At 45.2% G+C, this 25,687-nt stretch overlaps 1 protein-coding gene across 1 annotated transcript; it reads left to right on the top strand.

Annotated features, from left to right (window-relative positions):
* Window positions 1–937: 937 nt before the first annotated feature.
* LOC144157767 (uncharacterized) lies at window positions 938–24,146 on the top strand. Its single transcript, XM_077688534.1, has 6 exons — window positions 938–1,051; window positions 12,027–12,178; window positions 15,503–15,583; window positions 18,326–18,364; window positions 22,932–22,982; window positions 23,971–24,146. The coding sequence occupies exons 1-6, from the start codon at window positions 988–990 to the stop codon at window positions 23,998–24,000; spliced, it is 417 nt and encodes a 138-aa protein (XP_077544660.1). The 5' UTR covers window positions 938–987; the 3' UTR covers window positions 24,001–24,146.
* The last annotated feature ends 1,541 nt before the right edge of the window (window positions 24,147–25,687 follow it).

Raw genomic sequence — 25,687 nt, 5'->3', positions numbered from 1 at the left:
TCCCGACGAGGTCCACCCAAACAGTTTAAATTTGTAACCACCGTCTGCAACAGCTAACTCATGACTTAAATCGTACTTTGATTAAACCGTCCATTGGTGAGTGAAATGATTTATCTTTCCTACCAGTACTATACACACTTCAGCGAGGACTCGAAGCAACTTTTTAGGAATAAAAAGTGGCCCATATTGTTTTACAGAGTTCAACCTCCATCGGCTTTTGAAAAGCTAGGAATGCTTCATGTCTCATATTGGGCTGCCGGCTTAGTCATTATGGCGAAACATTTCATGGCTTTTTATTGCGTTCTCAACGAAAATATTTACATGTAATTTTGAAATTGCTAAGTAGAGTGCGCAAAAAATTAATGCAGTACTTCAACACAACAGTTCGCCGTTCATAAGAAATTTTGATCTTGCAGCATTAAAATTACAAAGAGCAAACGTTTTGGAACGTACGGATAGGAAGAAAAGAAAAACAAAAGAAATAAATATATGGAGTCCTTGTTGGCCACAGAGAGGACCCGTTCCTTTTTAAGCGGTCAGCGCGATAGAGGTCAATTGATAGGCCGATGGCCGTCTCATGTCGGTAACTTTGTGTCTTCCATACCATAGAGACTGCGAGAAGTTGAATATATTTCACTAAGAATTTCACGGCGTTTTTTTTGAATGAATCAATGTTGTAAGACAGAATTTCAAGGTTTTATCCTGAAAAAGTTTGCCTCCGTGCAGCTTAGCCGGTGTAGCTCAGGATGATAGATGACATGACGACTAGAAGATTTATTTGGAGGGGAACCACTGCTAACGATGGGAAAGGGAAAAAAAGAACCCATGCTTCGTTAGACAGAAGCGTCTCCTTTCGTACCCATGTCCAGCCAAGTAGAACCGTGCCGAGTGATTTAAAAGGAAGGGTGTGGTCGTTTTTCTCCGTGGACCTCCGTTATTCTCATCAACGGGACGCTTGGCGAAGATTGCCGAAGAAACGAGACGATCATGCATTTCAGCTATTGCATTACAGCGCTTTTGGTGGTGATGGCTCATGGCGGACTTACTAAAGGTAACGCATTGGGCTTTTTAAAACGCTTTTTTGTCACCTAAGTCACACTTTGGATTTTACAACCAAACACCATGGGTGATGGACATCCAGAATACCTATTTAAAGGAGAAAAGAAGGCTTTCTGATCATATTTACCAGTTTGTGCCGCTGTGTTGCATATCTGGCATAGTCTAAACCCTCAGGCGTTCAACACTGCCATGGGAATTTCTCCTTCAAGCATGCTGTGAGATTTTCAGAGGCCGAGAAATTGCCTTGGAGGCAAACTCCATCCCTAACACAAAAGATAGGACATTTTTACACGGCTGCCCAAAGTATTGCGATCAAACGAAAATTGCAACTGATTAGCATTCATCCATTTCTTCTTTTAGGCCACAATTAAGTTTTTTTTATATATTTGTGGATTTTTTCAGAGGACTTGATACGTAACTCTACATCGCTATTGCGTATTTTAACCCGTTTTTTTATTTGTGCGTAAGTGTGGTTTTACTGCTTAACTATTTTACTCTATGTAATTGTGGTACCTTTGGAAAAGAAACTTGCTTTTAAATAAATATTGTCAAGGGAAGAAGAAAACGAGCGCTATCGGTCCAATCTCCGGAGAAGAAGAAGAACAAGACGCAGCTGCGCGGTGTACATGGTGTAAATACACCACATGCACCTTCCATGGTCATTTCCTGTGTCCTGCCGCCAGAACGTGTTTCGGTGGAGGTTGCGGAGTTCATCCCCATCCCATCCGCAGCTTCGCTTCGTCTTGGCTACTGAACATTGCTAAAGGGCTCTTGTATCGCGCCTCTCAACCCCACCCCCAGTTAGCCATGGACGCAACATTCCCCAACCCCGTATCCCCAGCCTATGACTTGCCGAGACCAACCGACTTGACCAGCCGTGTCCTGAACAGGAGACGATTCCGTTCCCCTGCCCAGAACCCCTGCACGTCTCCGAGGCCTTTGGACGTTGCTTTACTTCATCGGTGGACATTACTGCTCCCAGCCAGTGCTCACCACGACTATCATGTAGCGCCGCGTCGGCGGTGGCCCCGAAGGGCCAAGGAAACAGAGTCAAGCCAGAGAGAGTGTGTATTCAGAATGATGCGAGCACGGAGCAAGATAAACAGGAGCGCCGACTTCGCTCTCTCCGGCGGGCCCTTAATCACGGCCTGGCTGAAGGAGCGGCGGGCGCGCACTTTCATACGGCCTGCGCTTCGGATATAGTTCCCACCTTTTACCGCCGCTATTTCGTGCCGCTGCGGACCAACCCTCGCCGGTTGACCTACAGCCCAGGCGGGGTAGAGCGGCAGCGTGCGCGCATTTGCCACTGCCCTCGCCCTGCCGTAGCTACACGTGATACCTGTCCGTGTAAATTTAAATGTGCGCCATTAAAATAGGCGACTCCTTCCCCACTTCTGAATTTTCGGTCTAATAGGGTCAAACCGCCTAACATTATCACTCGGAGGCGCCTAATCAAAAAATTGAAAGAAACATTTTAACTCGGGGCACACGAAGAAAAATATGCGAGGCCTTCTTATCTTATCAGCGACTGTATTATATGAAAATGGTGAGGCAGGCAATAAACGCGGCGTTTTCCGTGACTGAAATATCAGTTCTTATTTTTCCTTTCGGATGATGCCTTGGTTTGTACGCGCACAGGGCACGGCCAGTGACGCGAATGATGTCCCGCCGAGGGAGATACGGTTAACGCTTAGCTAAACGTGTTTCTGCTGCTCACGCTCCGGTCGGGCTGAGCGGACCGCTGGCAGCGAGCGCACTGTCAAAAACGTACAGCTAATACTCTTAATAATGCAACTGAAGTGCACAACGAGTTTCCTTTTTGGTGAGATATAGCAGCAAAGGCATTCATTGGTACCGGTGATATTTCGCGGCAGATCCAAAACACGCGCGGCAAGCGTTGTCGGCTCTCTCGGCCAGAGGCGATGCGTCGACTAAGAAAAAAGAGGGTTTGGAGGATAAAGGGTTGGTTCGAAGCGCCCTCACTCGGTCAAGAATCTGCTGTATCGTTTCCTTGTTGAGTGCGCAGGCCGTATGAAAGTGCGCGTTCGCCGCTCCTCCAGTCCGGCCGTGCCTTAATGTCCATCACTCGCGGAGCACAATGTAGATGGCGCAGCGAATGGCCGGCCGGCTAAGCGGCCGGCGTTCCCCGTGCGCCGGCGGGCGCCTTGGCGGAACGCTTTCCGTCGCTTTTGTCATCTGCTTCGGCGACGGTAGATTTGGGCACGGAGTCACGGAGCACGGAGTGCTTTGGGCCTGCTTTGGCGCTGCTTCGCGTTCATTGCGCTCCTCCTTTGCACGGCTTGATTAAATTGATTAGCTCCCTCTGGGTAACCCTTACCCGAAGGAATTGAGTGGTCGTACGGCACAGGTACGTTAAGGATTGGTTTGCATGGCGGAAAAACAAAATGTAGAGACCACATATAGACATATGGCTGCTATACAGACACTACCTTTTGCGCAGTGCTTGCCAAAAATGTGACTCCAGTTTGTAAATTTTTGAATACCAATTCTGCTGTGTTTTAAAAGGTATCACAAAATGCGAAAGGAGCAACTAGTTCTGATCAATAGCGAATATTAGAGTTCCCCCAGCTTTCTCGCAGTTCTCGAACTTACGTCCAAAACAGAGCGAGCCTTGAACACGGATCGTCACTCACACGCTTATCAGAAAACAACAGAAACGGGATAACACCACCCGCGACTGCCCGTAGCGTAGCAATCTGCTCAAGATCAAGACCCACATCAAGAACAGAGCCGCATTCATTACTCCACGAATGTTGTCGGGGCGCAGTTTTCGGTTCTCGATCGATTCCCGACGATCGACACGACAATATATTTCTTGCAGTTATTAATAAAGTGGTCTGTTTCTGTGCTGCATCATACAGAGGAAACGTCCGTATTCCGCAAAGCAGAAAAAGATTCCGTTTGACGTATAACGGAGAAAGGATCCGTATACTGAGGGACGGAGCGCACTTCCGTTAAATTACGGGTGTTTTCTTTGTTCTCCATCAAACAAAATACGGCTCTGTTTTATTACGGCCATCTGGTCCGTAATTTGTCCGTAAAATTACGGATTGTTTTTACAATGTAAGCTTGAACCATCTGTTTCATCGGAGGTGAGAGGTTATCGTAGGCGATGCAACCCTTGTTGTTCCAATACAACTGAATTACTTGAGCTCTTTTCATTTTTCTTATGGTTTACTATGGGGAAGAAATAATATTGTGTGAGCTCATGGCAAATTACTTTCATATGGGTCCGAGGTAATTTTAACGCATTCTGTCAGGTTCCTTCTTTCATTTCGTTACGATGGTCTCGGTCCTCCGGAGTCGGTTTCGTTGCATCTGAATGCATCTGAAACTATAATGACAGGAGCTCTTGCAGTTCCCGGCGGAGGCCTTCGACTTTTTGCACTATTTCGTCAACTTCAAACTGGCTCCACTGTGCCTGACGTATGCTGTGTGTAGTATCTTTTTCTGGTGAGATCAGAAGGGAGAGCAAAGTTTCAGTTACATTGGTATCAGCTTAGAATCCTTGGCATGATAGAGTTGCATGTTGGCCGATCTTATAGGCGACAACTATGTCCTCGCCGACGAGTGGGGCCTCGATGTTTCGGGCTGGTGGACGTGCATGTCGTTTGACACGACATGAAGGCGGATTGGTGGCTGCAGTATATGGCATGCGGCAGGCATTCCTAAGTGGCGTCCTTTGACACACAGAAAATACGCTGTTTCGAGGGCTGGGCGCAGCGGCTGCGTGTCCTCTCACAACGGCCACATATTGGCGATGAGCGTCGGTTGCTCGATCCGAAGGTAGTGGATTGAAATTCGCGACGCGGAAATCGAAGTGGTCGAGTTCCTCGAATCTCGTTGATTGCTTGAAGTATTTATTCTTTACCCGCACGATAATGTTGAAGTAAAATCTGGACTTCGGATATGTCTTGGATAATTCGGATGGCTTTTTCAAGCGCCAGTGCCACGCCTTCTGCGAGCAAGTGTTCCCTGATGCGGTGTGACTAAGTCTCACGATGACTTGATCGACAAGTAAAGAGGCTTCTTCGGAGCCCAAGTTTCCTTGTGTAGCCAAATATTGAGCACGGCGCACAAACTCGACCGCCCATTCGGTGTCTTCGTCACCTAAGCTTCAAAATTGTATGCTATTTCTTCACTGTGATGCCGCGGCGTTGTAGTGAGCGGCGAGGCCTCGACGAGATATTCTTATTCGCTGGTGGCATTTTTGCCCGTCGGTGTGGTTGAATCGATTATGTTAGCGATTTGACTTCTCCCTGCTCCTCAAAATGCCTTTAGAACAGCCGCTTACCGTTGCGGTAAGAAATCTCCGCATCCTGTTGCGATAAGATACGTTTCGAACAAGAAGTGCCAATATATACATGCAATAGCTGCCCTCACTTGGTACGACAAAACTGGAGGTGGCTTCGCCGCAATGTCGCCCATGCAGCTTCTAGTCGAGACAGAAGCGCTCCCAGAGTACTCAATGGCGTGGCCCGAACTCTGTGTGCTCAATGGAAATAGCGGTGCAATTTTTTGTCGATATTTTGCTGTTCTACTTCATCCTGATGTTTCGCTGAATGGATTTGTTGCTCTCGGCCTGATGCATGACCATTTCGTAAACGTGATGCAAGCCGTTGTCTTCTCGCCAGTGCGGTGCCCCGCGTTGGTTTAACCCTCTGTCGCGCTCTGCTGAACGTTTCGACACTACCTACGTAAAAAGAAAATTTGCGGCCTTTCGGCGGCTTACACATAATTTGAAGAATGAGGAGCACTCACGTTTCAAGTGGTCTTAGAGGCGGCGGCGCCATTGTGGTGTCACGTCGTTAATGGCCCAGAACGGCGAAGCAAACAAATATGCGCCCGGATTAGAGTCAATACACAGAGAGCGTTGATTCAGCTAGTCGTCACATATATACCTTAAGCTTAGCCTCCTGGTGGTAGAAACACCAAAACTGAAACCGAAGCCTCGGATACTACATGCCATCCTCATCCGTGGCGGTGAGGACGTCTTCACTCTTCCTCAAACCGAGCATCATCACCGTTCCTATATATTTACTGGGGCCTCGACGGGGGCGACCACTTTAGACAAGGGGATGTGTCACGAGAAGAAGGCGAGAGATATGGGCCCAACATCTGGCCGCTGTGCGGACTCTCTCATCGCCGACATCGGGTGCATAGTGTGAATGCCTTTCTCCCACTTTCCATGGTTCATTTCCTCTGTCCTGCCACCACGTAACATTATTGCACGTGGTACGTTAGATCTATTCGCTGTGGTTAAATATGCCAGACTTAGTTGAAGAGGTGATGTTAAACCGTGTGTAACAAAGCGGCTCACTCAGATAATTTGGGTTCGAAACTTATTTCATAGTTTTCTTAGTCTTGTAAAAGATGCATCAGAGCATATCAAAAATAAAGAAACCGAAGTTGATAACTTCAGCCAGGAAGAATATTCCACGCTTCGGGCATTCTGCTCATACATTGGTGTTGCCGTTATATAGTGAACGTAACCGAAGCCGGTCACAATACTGCCGGGAGCGATAGCCACAAACAGCTCATATACCAGCCCCGGAAGGTAGTGGCACAGGTTCCACCTTGCAGAATTGAGACAGACTAGTGAGCCCACCACCACATAAATCGGATCATCCCCGCTGAAAGGGTCCAGTTGTAGGGACCATCGCTCTAGTCTACCAGGGGACTTAAAAAAAATTGCGAAAAAAGTAATACTTCTGACTTTGATGATAACGACTCCTCACTTCAGACAACCTTCAACCTTAACTTGGCACTGTTTCGTTACAAGTTGTCTCATTCAACGTTTGGAAATCTTGCCAATAGGCTGTAGCTTTTTGTAACTGAAACTCAATGTCTCAACCATTACACTGACACGATGCATGAAAGCTGCGTATATTCCGGCTTGTGATAAAACTATGAAATACTAAGTATATATTTATATATATATAATGTAACTAGAGACAGAGACACACGAGAAAAACCATAAAATACAAATAAAAGTTTACTGACGGTTCAGGAAGACGACTTCCTTCCTTCAGAGCGTCTGAAGAAATGAATTCCTCTCTCTCTATGTATATATATATATATATATATATATATATATATATATATATATATATATATATATATATATACATATATACATATACATACATACATATATTTTTTTCAAAGTTTCGATCTCAGCCATGTATTCAGGAATGAAAGCTCAGGGAAAAAAATCCTACGGACTCAGAGTGAAGCCGGCGCCCTTAATGCGAACCACATGGTTACTCTGCTATAGGCTAGGGAAAAAAACCTAAAAACTATTCCAAAAAAAAAAAGAAAAAAAGGGCGGGGGGTGCGCGGAGGAACACATTAACACAGAACATCTTGCATAAACGCGAGTGCTGCGGACGACAGGAAAGAGGCGGAAATGCAACAAGTTCATGAATGGCAAAAGCCCCAAAGACATCCAGTGTCTCCAAGAGGGAAAAAACAACAAGCACATGCCGCCACGAGCTGTGACTGCGCATGCGCGCCACCGCTAAAAACGATTAACTAGAACCGTCTTCAGCGGCAAGGAAAAGAATGCAAGCGGTGCCCTTTATTGTATTGGGAGCCCAGGCTGCGTCCGCGTCTTTGGGGGGGGGGGGGGGGGGGCAGGGAGCGGGGGGGGGGGGGCTCTTTAAAGCTAATGGGGTAGCCCGTTTGAGGCGTCCCCTTCCCGGCTGTTGCCTCCCTCTGTACACGGCGTTGCGTCGTGTCACACAAGTTGAATTCACGGCGTGTTAACTCTTAGTACTCGGCCTTGTCGCCCGAACCGGTGGACGTCTGGGCTTATTCCGCGCAAATAGGGCAGATCGAGGCAGTATGTGACAAAATTAAAACAAGAAGAGAGAGAGAGAGAGAGATGACGGTCTGTGTGTTCCGGGCTTCCGGGGCAACTAAAAAATAGAAAGAAAGGAAAAAGAAAGAAAAAAAGTGAAACAGAAGCAAAGAAAAACATAAGCGAAAAGACAGGAAGGACACACGCCACCTGTGCGCACTAGCATTCTTCATTACAATGTGAATAGGACACCCGAGGCAGAAGCTATAACGGCCAATAAAATAAAATACTTCAAACACGCTCGATCAAAATTGATGCTTTAACATTCGATTTGACATTTCCCAAGTATAAAATGGGTGTGACCTATGGGGACATAAACAGACAATGGGTACACTCTGTCTATGAATGGAGAGTCTTCTGTTTCTAAACGCTGAAACAAGAACATGAGAGAAAGGAAGCCAAAACGACAGGGGCGGGAAGGGAAAAATGCTCGTGGGGGGTCGGAAGACGAATAGACAATTATAGTGACCGCGGAATATAGCGGTAGGTCTCTTGTTGATTTAATGCACAATCTCACACCGGGAGCAGCAAGCTGGCTGTGCACCTGAGACGGTGCAAAACCTTGAGCGGGAGAGGCCGATGCACACGAAGGGTTTATTGTAGGCATAGCAAAATGTAGGCACACTGCACAAATGAAGGCACGCTGCCTATATCATGCAGCGTACAAATCACAACCATCGTTCCCGGACTCTCCTGAAAACGCCCCCCATTCAGGGCAATAAATTGATAGGTTAAGTAGGACTCACATTGTTCTCGCTCCCTACATCTAACAAAACTGCTTTGTAGAAGTGTGACTTTAGTGTCATCAAAAGAGTGATTTTGCATCGCTGTGTGTCTGGACGAGGGCAGATTTGGGAGTGCTTTGGGTGCGATAGCGGCGCCGGGCGTTGTCACGAACCAAAAATGTACGCCGAGTGCTCTCTGTTCGTGGCTGATGCCTCCGTTACCGAAATGGTGTCAGATATAGCTGCAGACGACGCAGCTGATGATACGGACAACGAGGAGCTTCTAGATGTGGTTCATTGGAAGAAGCTGCTGCGCCTGCTTCGCAACAAGTTTGAATGTAGCGGTGAAGACAGACGATTGATGCAATGCATTCAGCAGCTAAAGAACGCCCTTTTGGGACCACATGCTATCGCGAAACAGGCAAGAATCAAAGGTTCCTTCTTCCGCAATGTTAAAAATTTCTGTTTCCTGCGAAATATTTTGCGTGTAACATCAAGGCAACCTTGTGACGTTCAGAATTTGCTACCAGCACTAGCTTTTATTAGTGACCTGGCTAAAATTGTCGGCATTTTGCCTAACTCAAAACTCTTCCGATTTCGATACTTTCCAGCAAAGTTTACGACTTCGAGTGAATGAAAGATGACTTGATACATTTATAGCTGAATAAATGTCTGAAGGGGGGCCAGTTGGTTCATTATGACCTGTTTTGCTTCAGTTCATATATATAGCTTATTGCGATTCTCCATAGTAAATATTAGGTGCCGCTACAGGCGCAAAACGGTATTGTAGAAAACTCGGCTAGTAAATACTTACATTCATGTATAACTAAAGATTAGCAGTTTAAGCAACATTATTAAGCAGTGAGCTCGCCTTTGTAAAAATTCTATGCAACGCTTCCAGAAAGGTGTTCATAGGGGTACGAGTATTACATAAATGAAAAAAGCCCGAGCTGTTAAGAATAATCTTAATTTGTTTCGGTTGGTTCCCTAGTCAAAATGCCAGGCAGATTTTGGAGGTTTAATTCAGTGAGATGTTTTAGGTACCTTGGTACCTGAGAAGCCATTTTTTGTCTGTGGGTGGATAACAACCGAGGGTGTGCTAGTTCATCGCCCAGGATATACCGAGAGCTTTTGATTTAACTTTCATATTTTGGTAATGGCAGCGACGGGAGCATTGTGTATAGTGGAATGTTCCCTCCGTGTTTATTTACAGGTTTAGGCTTATTCTCGACCAGACTTAAATATTGTTTCGAGACCTTCAGATCTTGCCCCTAAAGCTTCTTTCCGAAATGAAAATTGCAATTACTGTGAATAATATCCTTCATAATAATCCCGTGTTGTCAATAAATTTATTTATTCTTCCAACCAGCAATACTCGGCATGCCAATAACGTAAACTTTAACCTGCCGATAACTCGAAATACCTACGGCGAATGATTAATCCAAAACTTTGGTGCCAAAATCTGGAACAGTGTACCCCTTGAAATAAAGATGGCAAACAATTTTATTTTTTATATAAAAAGGTTCTATCGTTCTAAGCTAGGCTGAAGGAAACATCAATATAAATCGCAATAAGGCATCGTGGACAGGCACCAGGTTGGTGCATGAAAATATATTTAGGGAAAAGTTTTATGTTAACTTTCAATTTCAGCTATCAAAGCCGAGCTTCTCCAAAGCTTCTCATGGCCAACAACAATATAATGACCCTGGAAAACAGGAGGCAGGTTGCACGACTAAGGTTTCTGTTTTTGCGTAATTCCCAACAATTTAATGTTAATCTAGGACTTTATATTCAGCCCCGCTTATGACGTTCAACTCGAAGCACCCATGAGCACAATCTAACTCCAATTTTTGCACGCAGTAATGTTTTTAAGCACTCCTTCTTTCCCCGCACAATCGAGCAGTGGAATAGATTGCCTGCTAATGTGTTTTCGGCGCGTGATGTGTCGGATTTTGAAAAGCGTGTACTTTCTGCAATATTTGAAGCATTCACTGTGCCAGTACTTTTCTTTGTGTACTGCTATCATTCCTGTTTTTGTCAGTTTCCTATTTTTTCTTTCTGTCTTTTCACACATGTTTGACTGTTTTCCGAAATATGTACCAATTTACCATGCGGATTGATGCTTTTTATGTAATTAATCCCTGTCCACCTGCTTGGTGTTCGGACTGCAGTATGTCTTAAATAAATAAATAAATAAATAATCTAATGGTTCCGATCTCTTCAGCGGCTATTCCTGCCGAAATGCATCGAGGTTTGTGTTGCTGTGTACTCTGTTTTTGTTGCTCTTAGGTCTGTACATGTAGCTGTGTATCTGTGTGTACATAGACGCTGAATGTATTTATTTGAAAAAAGAAAAAAGAGTGCTGTAAAGATCCTTTTTTTAAATAATCAACCTTGAGTGTAAGATTGCACACTAAGTATTGCACTTGTTTCGCTGAATTGTTAAGTTTGTTTTCCCTGCTGTCTATCTTTATCTGGGCCTCAACTAGCTTCGGCTATTGGCCCAACATCTTGTTGCATATTTGTAATGCGCAAAATTATCTAATAAATATGAAATGAAATTAAATGAAATGACTTCGTCGTGTGACTTGCATTGAAAAAATGTTCTGGTATAAAGTGAGGGTGTAATATTTTCCTGTTTTCGAAATTAGCGGTTCAGCGTCTCTGTTATTGACGACATGGACAGTGTTTTCATTGAAATGCGTTGAAAACACGGAGCTATAAATATCTAGGTATGACACTTGATAATACCTGGAGATAAGAAGACGGTGTGCGTGGTAGTTGTGGTTTGGTTTTATGGCAAGCAAATGCCCACATTCTGCGTCAGTGTGCTACGGCATCACGCAAGTATGGGTTTCTGTGACAGGTCTATAAGTGAGCTGGCAGATGATGTAAATTATGGATGTTTTGCGCGTCCCAAACACTTCAAGCATAAACAATATAATCACGTATTTTTCTCGTTTGTGAGAACGTTAACACTATGAGAATATATTTTACAAAAGTTAGGTCTCTACACGAGGCATGTTTCATGGCTGATTGTTGCAAAATATTAAGGGATAAATCAAGATGTTTGAACATAATCTGAATGCTATATTTCTGGTTGGCTTGAAAAACACACCAATTCTAGTCATAACAACGCTCCCCGAAGTGTGCTACAACTGGTTTGTCATTGGATGGTCCTAGTTTGGACGTTATATCATCCATACCATTGCCTTCACTGCACCAAATTAACCCTAAAAAGTGTCAGAAGGTCAGACTTCGTTTTAAAACAACTTCCTCGTTCCAATCATTGCTTCTTCAGGTATGTAAATAGGTGCCTGTTTTAATTTTACTTTGCTAATTTGTCCTTACCTTGCCAGGGGCAGAAGGTGCCTTGATAGAACTTCTGCGGAAGCTGGTATCTGAGACCATCACAGATCCTGCGGTCAAAGAGCTAACTATGACCAAGCTCCCAGAAATGGAAGCTTGCATCGTGGGATTGAACAAAATGACACCCGAAATTGCTGTACCGGTGAGTTCTTAGGAGTCCTAAAGTTTCGCCTCCTTAGAAGGTCGAATGTGAGAACTTTTTGGCTGCTAATATAGGAAAGCTTTCTATGTCTTACTGATAGCGGTGTCAGAGAAAATGTACTGCCGGAAAGTGAACTTCAAACAATCCGTTTCCACAAAGTGCACCTGAGGATAACGATAATTTTGACGAAATACGAAGCTTTGTTTCGACACAGACGCAATGGCGATCTCGGAAGGAAGGAAGGAAGTAAACCTTATTTTCCTGAGCACCCTTAGTCCAGGGCGCCGTCTTGGGAAGCCGTGGCCATGGCTTCCTCCGCTCTGGACGTCAGCAGGAGCTGTGTCGCAGCGCTGGTGTCAGGCAGACTTGCCTCCCAGGATGGTAGAGTTGGATTCGGGATGGGGGTCAACTTTGTATGTCGATCACAGGCCCATATTGTGTGGAATATGTTTGGCTAGCCTCCGCAGAACGATCAAGTAGGGGTGCCGGGTAAATTTCGAAAGCGATGTGTGAGATGTTCAGTGGGTAATGTGTTTGTCTGAATCTGTCGGAGCAGGATGGACTGCCGCCTTGTGAGTGTACGATTGGGGGAGGGATGTACCTTGCGCTGCGCGCGAAAAGACTCGAGGTATTCGCGCGGGCTAAAAGACGGCTGTGCATCACTTAAAGATGGCTGTGTAGCCCTTAAGTTTGACGAGAGCTGGTCAGGTGCCCGGTAAATAGTTGCTCGGGAGAGAGTATGTGCCCGCTCATTTCCTGCCATACCCTCGTGCCAGGAGTCCAAATAATGAGGAACGTGTACGGTTGTAGTCGAGCGCGTCTTTGATGAGGCGGGTTGTGCGGTGGTGCAGATCATTTCTGATCAATTTTCTGCAGGCGGCTTGCGAATCGGTGACGATGATGATGGGTGTTTGCGGACGAACTATATGGGTGGTAGCGGCGTATATGGCTCGTGCAATAGATGGAGTTTTCAAGTCGTCTATATCATGTACATTTGGTTCAAGCGTGACTAGTTCGTAGTTGAGGGGTCCGACGACAGCCGTGATGCCTCCCTGATCTTCCCCAGGATGTGCGTCAACGTAGTAAACGTGCTTGACGGGGCCGAGGCGCTGCAGCGTTTTCGAGAGGACGTTGATCCTGATGTGGCGCCGTTCAGCATGCCGGTGGGCGTCCATGTTCTTTGGCAGGGGAGCAATGGTGATGCGTGCTCGGTGTTACGCACTGAATCAAAGCCAACTTTACGTGTTGGATTTCGACAAAGCGTGCGGGCTAACGATGATAAAACGGGCAAAGCTTTCTCCGATACAAATGCAAAGTCCATAATGCATTCAGCGAAGTTCAAATCAACAAAAGTTTTGAGCTAAACGAGTCACCATATTCGAATCACTCAAGCACAAGTAATCGACAGAAAATCATAATATCACATTAGATCAGATGAGAGGTGTATATTCGGACTTTGCCTAATTGCATTGTGGACTTTGCATATATATCAGAGGAAGCCGGGGGTTTGAACCATGTTTCTCCAGAAAGTACGTGAATTTATATTACGCATTGGCTTAACAATGTTGGTAGCACATTGTGTTCAGAATAATGACAGGGAATGAGAAGCCTAGCGTCAAACGTGTTCCTATAGGTAGTTCGGTGTTCCCGGCTAAGAACACGACATTCGACGTTACCGCGCAAACTCCGGCCTAACGTCCATGCTCAAAATCTTCATGTTTAGTGGTACGTGCAGGGGAATATTTTCGCCGACGAATAAAACTGTTTAGGGCGTTTAGGCTAGGATGAATTTTCATCGTGGTACGGGTACCGTAGTACCGGGCTGTACGATAATAAGGCCTACTTTGTGATGTGTACGTATTCCAGAATCTGTTGTCGTACACTTTCGTGAGCAAAAAAGATGGTGCAACGGGAATAAAACCTGCTGCATCTCCATAATTTTGTTTAGCTTCAAAGGTGCACCGTACTGAAGCTAATACATAGAGCTGAAAGCAATTGCTCCACGTCAATTCTTTTGATATGGCGAGCCACCTCATGTGGGCCACATCCTGCGTATGAGCATGAAGAATTATAGGGATAATCATAGCTTTTCATGCTGAATCACTTTTATTCAGAATAAAGACGGTTTTTCCTGTGGGATGACGAAAAAAGCTCTTGTACAGGGGCTGTGTGAGGATTATTTAAGAATGACGACCCTTCAAAATAGGTGCATGTATGCGCTCAATAATTATTCATTCTTACATTTCTCCACTGGCATCATGTAAACCACCCTGGCCCTGCCTCTTGCCTCCTTTACCTCCTCTGCCTTGGGTACTTTATAGAACACGGTTTCTAGTGCCATTCCCGATGTTACACGAAAAGGGAGGCTTTTAAGTCCTGCGTTTATTCATGTCGATTAAAATCAAACCTGCAAAGTTTTTTTCATCAATTGACGCGAAGCCCTACTCGCAATGTTCACCCATAACTACGAAAAACCTACTCTACTTGATGGAAATCTCTGAAGTACAATTCCGTTTTATGGCAGTTCACAACCAACTTAGCTATAGATCGTACGTCCCGTAGCATAGTAGTTATGGTCTATAGGGTATCACCTCAGCTCTGTTTTTTTTTTGAGGTACCACAGTACTATATATGGTCCATATGAGCATAACTTTTCTCTGTTTTAGTGTGGAGAGGATAGGGCGAAACGCAAAGAACGGCAGGGCGTGGGTAGAAAGAGGTGGCGTGAATTTCAGCTGGAATGTTCTGCTTTCGTGCTGTCGCCTCAATTGGCCAGGAAGAGGCCGACGCCTCGTCACATGACGCGCAGGTACAACGGCGTCTCAGCGCTATAGTGAACCACAAAATAACGACAGAGTAATCTCCAAAACAATGTGGGATGTAATTGACGACGACGAAATGTGAATACTGGAGCACGCAAATAGGGCTTCATGCAGACTACGACAGTACTGCGAGCAAACGTGACAGACAGGACAGCTGGAATGCAAAGCATGATTAACACGGTGTACGAAGGGAATGCGAGAAAGTGTGCTGTGAGCGTAAGGCCGGAGCAAGGAGTGGGCGTCGCGCTAGCGTAACGCTTAGAATAGCGAGCCTTGACATCTTCATGGATTCTGAAAGACCTACCTGCACCAGCAGTTGTTTTGTTACCTGTTCCACGGAAAAAATCACTGGTGCAAGCAAATCATTTGTTGCGAAAAAGTATCTGACGAAGATAGGGCATCGTTGGCTGAAGGCCTTATTTACGCGTAAAGATCTAGAAACCTGTATGCAACATTGTGCACAGATTGATCTTGTTTCTGCATTCTTTGTCGGACATTGCAGGTTCTTGAACACATGATTCCAGCCTTCAACACGTGCGGAATAAAAGTTTTTGCGGCGTCTGACGACCAAAAAGAAAAAGTGGTAAGAAAGCGGCGAGTTGATACACCGGAATTTTTGCATACAAAACAGAATTGAGACTGTGATAATCTGTAAATTTTCTACCGCAAACATTAGATGAACGCTACGCCGCGGCTTGAGTAAGACCAACACAACCGTCCCCGATGTTAGATTACACGACGTTCACATTTTGTCATCGAACTATCTTTTAACTCATGCTGAGGTCGAAACCCAAACAAGCAATAAGGGAAACGTAGCACTTTCGACGAAACTATTTCGTCAAAGCCCTCGAAATCTAAACCGGTGTGGCATACCCGTCAATAATTCGGTTTCGCGAATCGTGTGCTTCTTTTCTCCTTTTTTCTTGCGCCACAACAATTTAAGAGTTATTTGAATGCATTGTAGCAATTTTTACCGTAAGGTTGTGCGGCAAAATGTTGGCTCCTCACAGTTTCCTAATGCGTTAGCACCGCTTCAGTGAAGTCGCAGTATTGTAGCACTTCTCTTTAGTGTAGAACGTTTCAAGATTACAACATTTCGCTCCAAGCGTCCCCTTAGAAAAACGTTGCAAGTGGTTGTTAGGGCACCTAGTTTTCGCGGCCTCCCGTATGGTTGCTATAATATGTATAACCACTCATTACTCAATATTTAGAAATTGTGTTTTTACAGTGCTTGTTGCATTCCGACATACAACATGGTATGCCGAGAAAAGGCACCTGCTGCAGTAGCAGTTACTGGTTTGAAACTCCAAGCATTCTTTCTAACATAGTTTATGAGAAGTGCTTTTTTGTTACTGCTCAAACACACCTTGCCACAGTTCAAGTAAGTATTTCTTCTACTTGCCTATCAAAACACAGGTTAAATGGGCTTTAAACTAAATTCATGAATGCTCATCGCTGGCGCCATCAACCTACTCATTCCCTACAGGACGAAGGCCGCTACCATCAATATTCAATGGTTTCTGCCCTGTGCTTCCTCCGGCAGTTTGCTACCCTGAATTGCTGATATCGCCTATGTATGTCGGTATACGGGATCCTCATCATCATTATCAGCCTATCTACGCCAACTACGCGGCACAGCCCTCTCCCATTAATACCCAATTATCCCGGTGGTGTGCTCACTGCAACCAATTTATCCCCGTAAACGTCTTTATCTCATCTGCCCTTAAAAATGTCTGCAGCCCCCTGCCACGAGGACTGGACACTAAAGTGAACTTCTCCAACTTTGTTCCCTTTCGGATTTTACTGGCCCACTCAAATTATCACACGTTTTATCGTAATATTGCACGCTAAAGCCATATTTCGTTAAATTTTAAAAGCGGAAAGAGCAAAAGATACGATGAGCCCCTTCGGAAGCCACATCAACGACAGCTCAGACCTAGAACGACGTGCTGTTTCTTTCTGTTTTCTTGGGTGAAGTACAATTGGCAGCACTTCCGGTTGTGTCGACTATGTTTTATTGGTCGAGTTTAGGTTATATTTGTCGCTGGCTAGCTTTCCAGACAGTAGTTTTGTTTCTGTTTTTTTTCGGAACGTTGTGCGCATCACTATTGGTCCCCTGCAGCAGCATGCAGTGCTCCTCCAGTTATACTTGCTGGCTTATTCTCAATACCTAAGGAGTCGGCCTGACTCTCTTCCGCCATGTTTTCGTATACAAGGTGGGCCGTAAAGCCCACCAGGACCAGCGGAATCGCTCCAAGAGAACAAATCTATGATGATTTTTGATAGGCTAGACGGGAAGTAGGCTGCAGAGGCTTAAAACTCTCCAAGAGACCGGTGATGCTTAGTTTTGTGATGCGTTTCGCCCACAGTTTCGGGGCTCTTCTGGCTCAACTTTGTGTTATAGAATATCCGTTTACACCTAAGCCAACACTTTGAAGATTCGGGACCATGCCCTAGGTCTTTCGGTGCTCACACCCGGCAGGGCAGACGCCGACCGTTTGCCAACTGTAGTTGGCGGCAAAAATTGCCGCGTCTTCCCGCATGGAGTATGCCCACGTGGACGTGGTGCAATGAAGGTTGCGGCGCAAAATCCTAAATGCAGCGTAGAGAGCATTGTCTTGGTCAAAATCAAAGACAGGAAAGTAGTCCGGCCAGGACTAACTGCCCGAATAGGATGTGGCTCTCGCCCCGTTATATACTTCTGAACAACAAGAGGGAACTGGGCGTTCTGAAGTAAACGCATATAAAACTGAGGACTACCACTTAAGGTCAAACATTGGTGTTTGTTTATTTGCAACATTGGAACTTTTTGTCTGACCGTTTGTGGGGTAACGCTTGAGCAGTAGTGCCCACCCCTCCGACCTCTAAACATTGGTCACCACGAGCGGCAGCGTTCCTGAAGATAGGCAAACGCTCCCGTATGCGCCACCGTCCTGCAGCCCTCTCTAAAGCTTCTTGGGGTGATCTTACGGAATCGTCCATTCTTTATCGTTGCAATAATATATATGTTCGCAAGGACACGACCGCCCATTGGGCGAATTGTGCTACGTTCTGCGTGTTTATTCACTCAAATTAGGCCTAATGAGATACGTTAATGTGCACGATCACTAAACCTATTGATATTGTGATCTCCGGGCAGAGACTGAAGACACGGTACTGGTGTAGTCTGCTTAACGATTTACAAAGTTGAAGTTGTGTTTTCATCTTGTTACAACACGATGACTTCCTGCATTTTTGTGATCCTATAGTAATTCAGACTGCCCATATTCATTCCGCGCGATTTTGTAGAAATATTCCCTACTGTGCTGTTGTGCTTTCATTTCAGTACGTAAGCTGCATAGGAGAGGCCGCTGCTGAAGTCGAGGTAAGTTTGAAACGACGTAAACAAGGCTTGCGATGATTTTAAAATTGTTAATATGGGAAGGCAAAGCCTAATCAGAGCTTGTACTGATTGGCTGGTGAATCTTCTCTTGAACTTTTATAGGGCTCTCCTTAAGCCACTGGGGCCGCTCCACCCATAGCCGCTTCTTCTGAACAGTTCTTGCGATGATTGGCGACCTTCAGTGCAGATTATTAGGTCCTTGGTGTACAATCCCGCGCTGAGCCCATGCACCATCATCACGCACCATGCCCTTCTAGAATGCCCGTCGTACCACCGCCCTTTCTCGGACCCCTGCCTTGATTCTGCCATGTTTCTTTCCTGGGGTTGCTCCCCGGCTGAATCTTGTAGTTTTTCTTCAAACAATTTTCTGTGGCTGACAACACGTTCCGTAAAACATAGACCTCCAATGATTTCGCCTTAAAAAATTGCCTTTGCTCTCAGGAACTTTCCGACGGCTTCTTTCATCCACCCATAGGAATCAGCATCTTTCCGCAATTATAGCAATCCCGCTGTTCCGAAAACTTAAAGCACCTCGCTTGGAGAGCGATCTGATTATCGCGAGCGGGTCAGTTAACTTGTATATTCCCAAGGAAAGTATCAAACATGCGCTGTCGAGAAAGCCGTGAGACAACGTGTAACACATTTTTATAAACAGTGAAACAATAGCAAAGAGTGCACCAGTATCTCTGTTGAATATTGAAATTCATAATCTCCAATTTTGCTCCCTTCTTCTAACACGAAAGTGTTTAAGCCGTGTACACCAAGGCCTGACGGTCGTCATAATCGTCACGGAAATGACGTAGCCAGAAAAAGTTCAATTGACGCGGCTGCGCCCGGATTCGAGCCACGAACTCTCTCGCTGCAACGGGAGGTACAGTCCTCAAAAGTGTTAACAATAACGAAGAAGCGGGTGCCAGCCTATGCACGGAGCGGCAGATTACGATAGCCACCGGCGCATCTTCGACGCCTGATAATGGGGGCTTCCCATGCTGGCTTTCTGTTCTTGGCAGCTCCTGCGCATGCGGCACAACATCGCTGATTATCCTGGGCGCTGTAGCAAGCTGCCACTCTAGGCATACGCTGACACCTCGTTTTTTGTTGTTGTTAATACTTTTGATGACTGTACACAGCGCTTTGCCCAGTGCGCTACGAATTCAAGCACAAGTAAGTCTACGAACGCGCCTACATCTAGCCCACCTGGTTTCTTCATTCAGATGCCGTCTAGGAGATGCTGCGTCTAGAAATGAAGCGAAGTAGTTTATCATGACACTAATGAGCGCCGACAGCGTCATCGTGTACGCGTGACGCCGGTGAAATGAGGCACACTCGGCCGGCTACTGCGTTCGGTTTCGGTTTCGTTTCGTTTGCACGGTTTTCAAGGTGCTGTGGTTTCCGTCGGATTTACACAATGTTCCGGTGCGTGCAATCCAGTGTCTAACGTTGATGCGTCTAAAGATGCCATACCGACGTAATATAAATAGCGAAGTGCAAATTCATATAGATGAACAATAAATGCTGCTGTGAAGGCGCATTTCACTTTCGTGTTTTACCGATCCCTATACAAGAGGCATCAACCACATTTTTTCTTTTAAATGTAAGGTACACTCGCACGTGGGATGATTCATGCTTACGTTTTGCCGCAGCTTTTTAATAATTATCTCAAACCTTACGGCCTCCGCCTCAGCATCGACAGCTTGTCTTGCAAAAAGTAAAATAAAACGCTAGCAAAAGAAAGCATTGGTTTATCACTCAGATACAGTAAGTTGCTACAAACCTATAGCGGCTTTTGTAAAACTGCAATTTTAATATCTTTTTACAGTTTCGATGTAATGAATGAAATGTTGTGACCCCAGTTCTACCCCATGCGTCATACTCTCCCTGGAGAATCGGCAGGTTCCCAAAGAATAAATGTTTGTTATCAACCTTAATATACATGGAGACGTACTGTAGTCAAAGGTAATATGTTATGCAATGGTTGATCCTAAACGATAGGGAGTAAAACTAATATCGCCTTCACTCACTGTTGGGTGCCCTATACCTACATTTCCACCATTTAAATTGTTGGATACCTAAGAGAAACCTTCGCGAGCTAAAAAGTCCCATGTAGTGAAACCTCACATGCAGGTAGAACACAAATTCTCTCAGCACAGTCAGTGAAGAGGCGCGCACAGACAACGCAAGTGCGATTTATATATTGGAAGTGGGGTTTTCGCTTAGCATCGGCGAGTCAGGGGGGTTCCATATTAGTAAACGAATGTAGAAATAGTATACACAATGCGAGCAGAATCGCAAGGTCTATGAATGTTTCGAGTTGACATGGTCGGGAACAGTATGGAAAGTATATTTACAAATGCGACAGAAAGAGGTGGCTCGATGCTAGTGCAATACTTCGAGGGACATAGTACAGTTGAACCTCGTTAAAACGAACACTGATAGAGCGAATTATCGGCTATAGCGAACTGAATACAGAAGTTGGATGCTCACACTTATTCCATGACACTCATTATTTTATAACGAAACTGAATCCTTGAGAGCCGCGCGATATCAGATATAACGTAGAAATATTTCAAAAGGAGGCTCAGAAGCTAATTAAAAAAATCCTAGTCCTAAACTGTAGAGGTATAATGACCCTTTTGTTTTTGACACTATGGAAGACTTCATCCTGCCCAGTGCTGTGAGTATTCGCCAGACGAAGGTCACATCATTCATCAAATAAATAATGACGCAGTGCTGTTTTGTCAAGAAAACTCTGTTTTTTTGTAATTTGACCTACTCGTGTTCCGGATCATTAAGCTCGGAATTCAACAAGGAGGGTTACTTGGTGTATAGTAAGTTCGAAGACTCAAATATTGCGTTTCCGTATCATTTTTTTTTTTTGCGCCAGCCAGATTGTCGATTTGTTATAGCAGATTTTCATATCTTTTGTTATAACGAATATCGGTTTTAACGAGGTAATTTGCTGTCTCGATATTACTTCGTGTCGACAAGGTTCTACTGTACTTCTATTGTGAAAGTACAACTGCATAACGATTTGAGAACGGCGGACCTCTGGAAAAACGTTGGGGACAACTCATGCTAAGCTAGAAATTCCTAAATTTTATGAGAGGAAGTAGGACAAAGGTTTATTGAAAGGTGACAGGTTGGCCGATGGGACTGCTCTCTGGCAGTTAATTTCGCGCCATATCTGTCACCGCTATACCTATAACAATGCATAAAAAACAATTCGTTCAGAATATCAAAACTCTACATAAAGAGCGCAACCTAATTCCTGTAGCTCAGTTTGGTGAAAGGGCCGTTTCAGTTTGAAGTAATTGTAGGCCAAACGAGTAAAAGTAGTCGAGAATAGGTCACACCATTGGCCTATATCGCACAGCAGGTGCTTTCTGACACACACAACCATGTTAATACTTTAGTAGCGGTCCCAATAGTTTCAGCAGCAGGCGGAACCGGGTACAATGACCTTGTATCCTTTTGCTGCGCACGTATTGCAACTTATTCTATACGATGCCTTGTAAACGACGGCTTCACTGAATAGGCGACCAGTCGCGGGGCCTCAGTGGCTAAGCTGCTATGCTGCTGAACCCAAGGACGCGGGATCTATCCCGGCAGCGATGGATGATTTTTAGAGGCGAGGCAGCTTATGGTCGAGCCTGTTCCCTCCGCCATTGTGTGGGTGCCGTTGTGCGGCGTCCACACCCCCACTGCGCATGCCTGGCCAGGCACCGTTGATGGTGATTTTGACAGGATGCCCCTAGGGATTGGGCAGCCAAACAATCCATCACGAGATAGCTTCGCGTTCAACCACCGTCGTCATGTTCATGTAGGGGTACCCTGAATAGTATGCAAGGAATTCCTCCTCTCCTCTCCAGCAGTCCTCCTCTCCTCTCCGAAGCTCCTCTTCTCTCTGGGATTGCGCAATGAATGGCAACCCCTGCGGCTCCGCACGCGATAATCTGAAGCAGCTTAGGGTTAGAGACGCGGCAGTAGCCGCTGCAGGGGGGCCACTGTAGCTCCGTGGTATAAATGACGCGTACGCGCGCTCCGCTTCCCTCATTATCATCCGGAAACTACGCGGTCGCACTGAAAACTAATGGGAACTTGAGTTTGACCCTATGGCTGCTGCGCATTCTACTAAGGGTCTCCCTACGGGAAGATAGTGCAATGTTTTGATGGAGGCGAAAACTGGAAACGCTCGTGTGCGGAGATTTCAGCCCGCCCTAAAGATTTCAGTGAGACCACTAATTATTCCTGATTGCTCCCCTACGGCGCTCTGCATAGCCGAGACGTAGCCAACAACTATTTAGCGAGCAGGCACAAGTATGGGTGTACACATTGAGAATAACCCAGGGTATTTGCTCTTGTGTAGTTAGAATGGTGTTTTGTCTACTTTGCAATTATTCTTGCGCTAATGTATCTTAACGTGAAGGAGTACAGCGCGAACGGTAAGAGACGTGTTTAACTTCTGAAAACGTCGTATTTAAATACCCAGAAAAAACTTAAATATAGTTTAAAATGCTAGTGACGTCATTTTTTTGCTTTTTTTTTTCAGGCATCAACTGGAATGAGTGCCCAAGACGCTGAGTGCCTTTACGCTGTAGATGTAAGCATACTGAACATCCATCTTAAAATATGTTTAAGGGAACACTAATAGTTGCGCATAGTGTTCCAGCGCGCTTATCCCGAACATGAGAGTATTGAACTTATTATGACGGCAGCGTTAAAATATTCATTGGGCGTCAAGCCTCCGTTGTTGTTGTTATTGTTTTTCTGCAGCAGCGAAAATGACGGCTGCTTCAATCTGTAAATAGAGACAAATTTAGTTTTGTATATAAATTAAAATTGCTTCTCCAGAGTAGGATCAGAGCGCGTGATTACCATAGTGAATAGATGTTTCCAGTTGCTGAACCATGCAATGGCTAGAAAATGCGGCCCTGACGACATAGAGCTTAACAGACGGGTGTAACGTCACGTGAGGACCGAAGCACACTATCTACAAAGATGTCCGATTCTGAGTGAACTGTGACCTTAACTGCGGGTAGTTCGTCTGTGAAAGTAACTCTCGCCAAAACCAGAAGAAACAAAAAGGAGAAGAGGTTAACACAAATGAAGGAGTGAATTACTTTGTTAAAGGTATAACCAAACAAGTCCCGGTGCCTGCGCCTTGAATGTACTAAGACGGCCCGAGTTGTTTTCATTACTTTGAAAGAGTGGTGCCATTTCCTATTCCAAAGAACGCCAACGACTGTTGTTGCGCAGTAATGCTCTTCAGTCATTCGCCTTAAAACGACATGATACCCATGCGTTTGAGAAAAAGAGAATTTACTGTAAATTTTCATATTTATACAGCAGAAAATAATTGAAATAAATTTATCTCCTTTGAGACAAGTTTTGCGGATTGTAATTCAAGCAACAAAGCTTAGGCAAGTTGCTGATTGGACGATCGCTTCAATTTGCCGAGTGTAATTATGAGTAATTAGTTGATCACGGTGCTCTGCTTACGAAATTTTCGCTTTTGGGTTCGACCCATTATTTGAGGGATACTGTAGTTGCACAATGTATCAAAATTTTTTTCTGTGTTTTTCTCTCAGGACTGCATGAAGAATGCCATCGGATTTTGATGACCGCCACTCTTACTTGACCATGGGCTTCGACTTTCAGTCAAAGCTGCATAGGTACAACAGACTCAATATTGAAGATCGCGAGATTTACTGAATGATATTTGCCTGTATATGCAATTGAACTGCTGCTTTTTTTAAATATTTGTTCCACAAGTGCAAGGAAATACCAAACGTTATCTTTTACTGAAACAGTTTGCCCCAAAGTATAGTCTCAATAAAACCACAGCAATACAGTCAATATCAATTGGAAGCACATGACTCTTTTTACCAGTTGACTTGATGAGTATGTGATACTGCGCAGGACATCTGGGAAAATGTGTTGTCGGGATTAATCCAAACGCACATACTCTGGCTCTCACCGCCCGCTGGAGGTGCATTTTGGTTCTTATGTCATGAGAAAGGTTTCTGGCAATTTTTTTGAGGCAGCCTATTTGCGCTTTACTCTTAATTGTAGTAAATATGGTAATATTCTCGCTTTAATACGCCCCTAAGGGAGCCAATCACCGTCGTCGCTTCTGTCACGCTACATCGCAGGGGCCCTGCTGCGCTCTTGTCGGGAAGTTCACCATTTAGTTGATCAAAGGCAACTGGCGCATAGTTCGCTGCTGGGCACAGCCGCCATTCACTGGAGACCGTTCCCAGTAATTCCAGAAAAAATGATCCGCAATAACGTATGGATAACATTGGCGTTCCGGTGAAGCATGCGAACTGAAATCGTTTCTTATTGGTCTAACAAAGTGGTTGCGCTTCATTTTCATCATTGCACCCACCGTCATGAATTCAAAAAAGCAGACACGTATAATTTTTTTTTCAGGTCATGCTGATCAGCAAAATTTCTTATAGGACACCCGAAGTGGCTCTCAAAGTCAACAAGACTAACAAAATAGATATCGGTATTCTTAAAGCCTACATAAAAGCTGTTACCATGTAACGCAAGTTCTGCACAGAACAAACGCGCTCATCAGCTTGCCCGCGTAGCTGTCCTCCGGGCCCCTGTCGACGCCCGCTACACAAATCCTTGTCCTTCCCCTCCACTCCCCACCTTAGCAGACCTTCCAAGCGCACGTCGCACGCTCCCTCCCCTCCATTCCGGGCGTACGCGCCGCGAGCAAGTAGTCATTCGTCGGTCTCAAGCATATACAGCACCCGCACCCACTCGGCTCCATCTATTCCAATGCACGCCAGTCATCCCTGTGCCACTCTGTCCCCATTGCCTTATCCCCTACGCAGGAACCGCTCCAGCATACCACATTAACGCATCCGCACAAAGCACAGAACTCCGGATGGCGTAGCTTCAAGCAGGGGGCGCGCAAGCACTGCGTAGGCGGGAAATTTGAAAATAAATTGCGTGACAGCACTGAACGGAGAACGGCGCTGCAGCCGATTAAGGCGAAGCGCTCGTGGGGAACTGGAACAAACACACACGTGGGGGATTAAACGAGAATTTAATGGTTCCCCTACAAGAAACTGTAAATAACCACTTCAGCATTTGAATGAAGAACGACCACATAATCCCGAGCGAAAATTATTACATATTCAAAAGTGGAGGCTGGAACAAAAGGATGAGCTGTTCGAAGAGACAAAAGGTAAAAGCTAATAGGGCACCTCGCTTGACTCAAATACGTAGCGAGGCTTGCGCAGATGCTTTTGCGACGTGAAGGCTCGGAAAAAGGAAAGAATACACAGG

This window comes from Haemaphysalis longicornis, unplaced genomic scaffold (genome assembly GCF_048455015.1).
Source record: "Haemaphysalis longicornis isolate Haplotype H1 unplaced genomic scaffold, Haemaphysalis longicornis Haplotype H1 scaffold_10, whole genome shotgun sequence".
Taxonomy (NCBI): Eukaryota; Metazoa; Arthropoda; class Arachnida; order Ixodida; family Ixodidae; genus Haemaphysalis; species Haemaphysalis longicornis.
The sequence above is the reverse complement of the archived record's forward strand: the minus strand, read 5'-3'. Positions and strand labels throughout refer to the sequence as shown.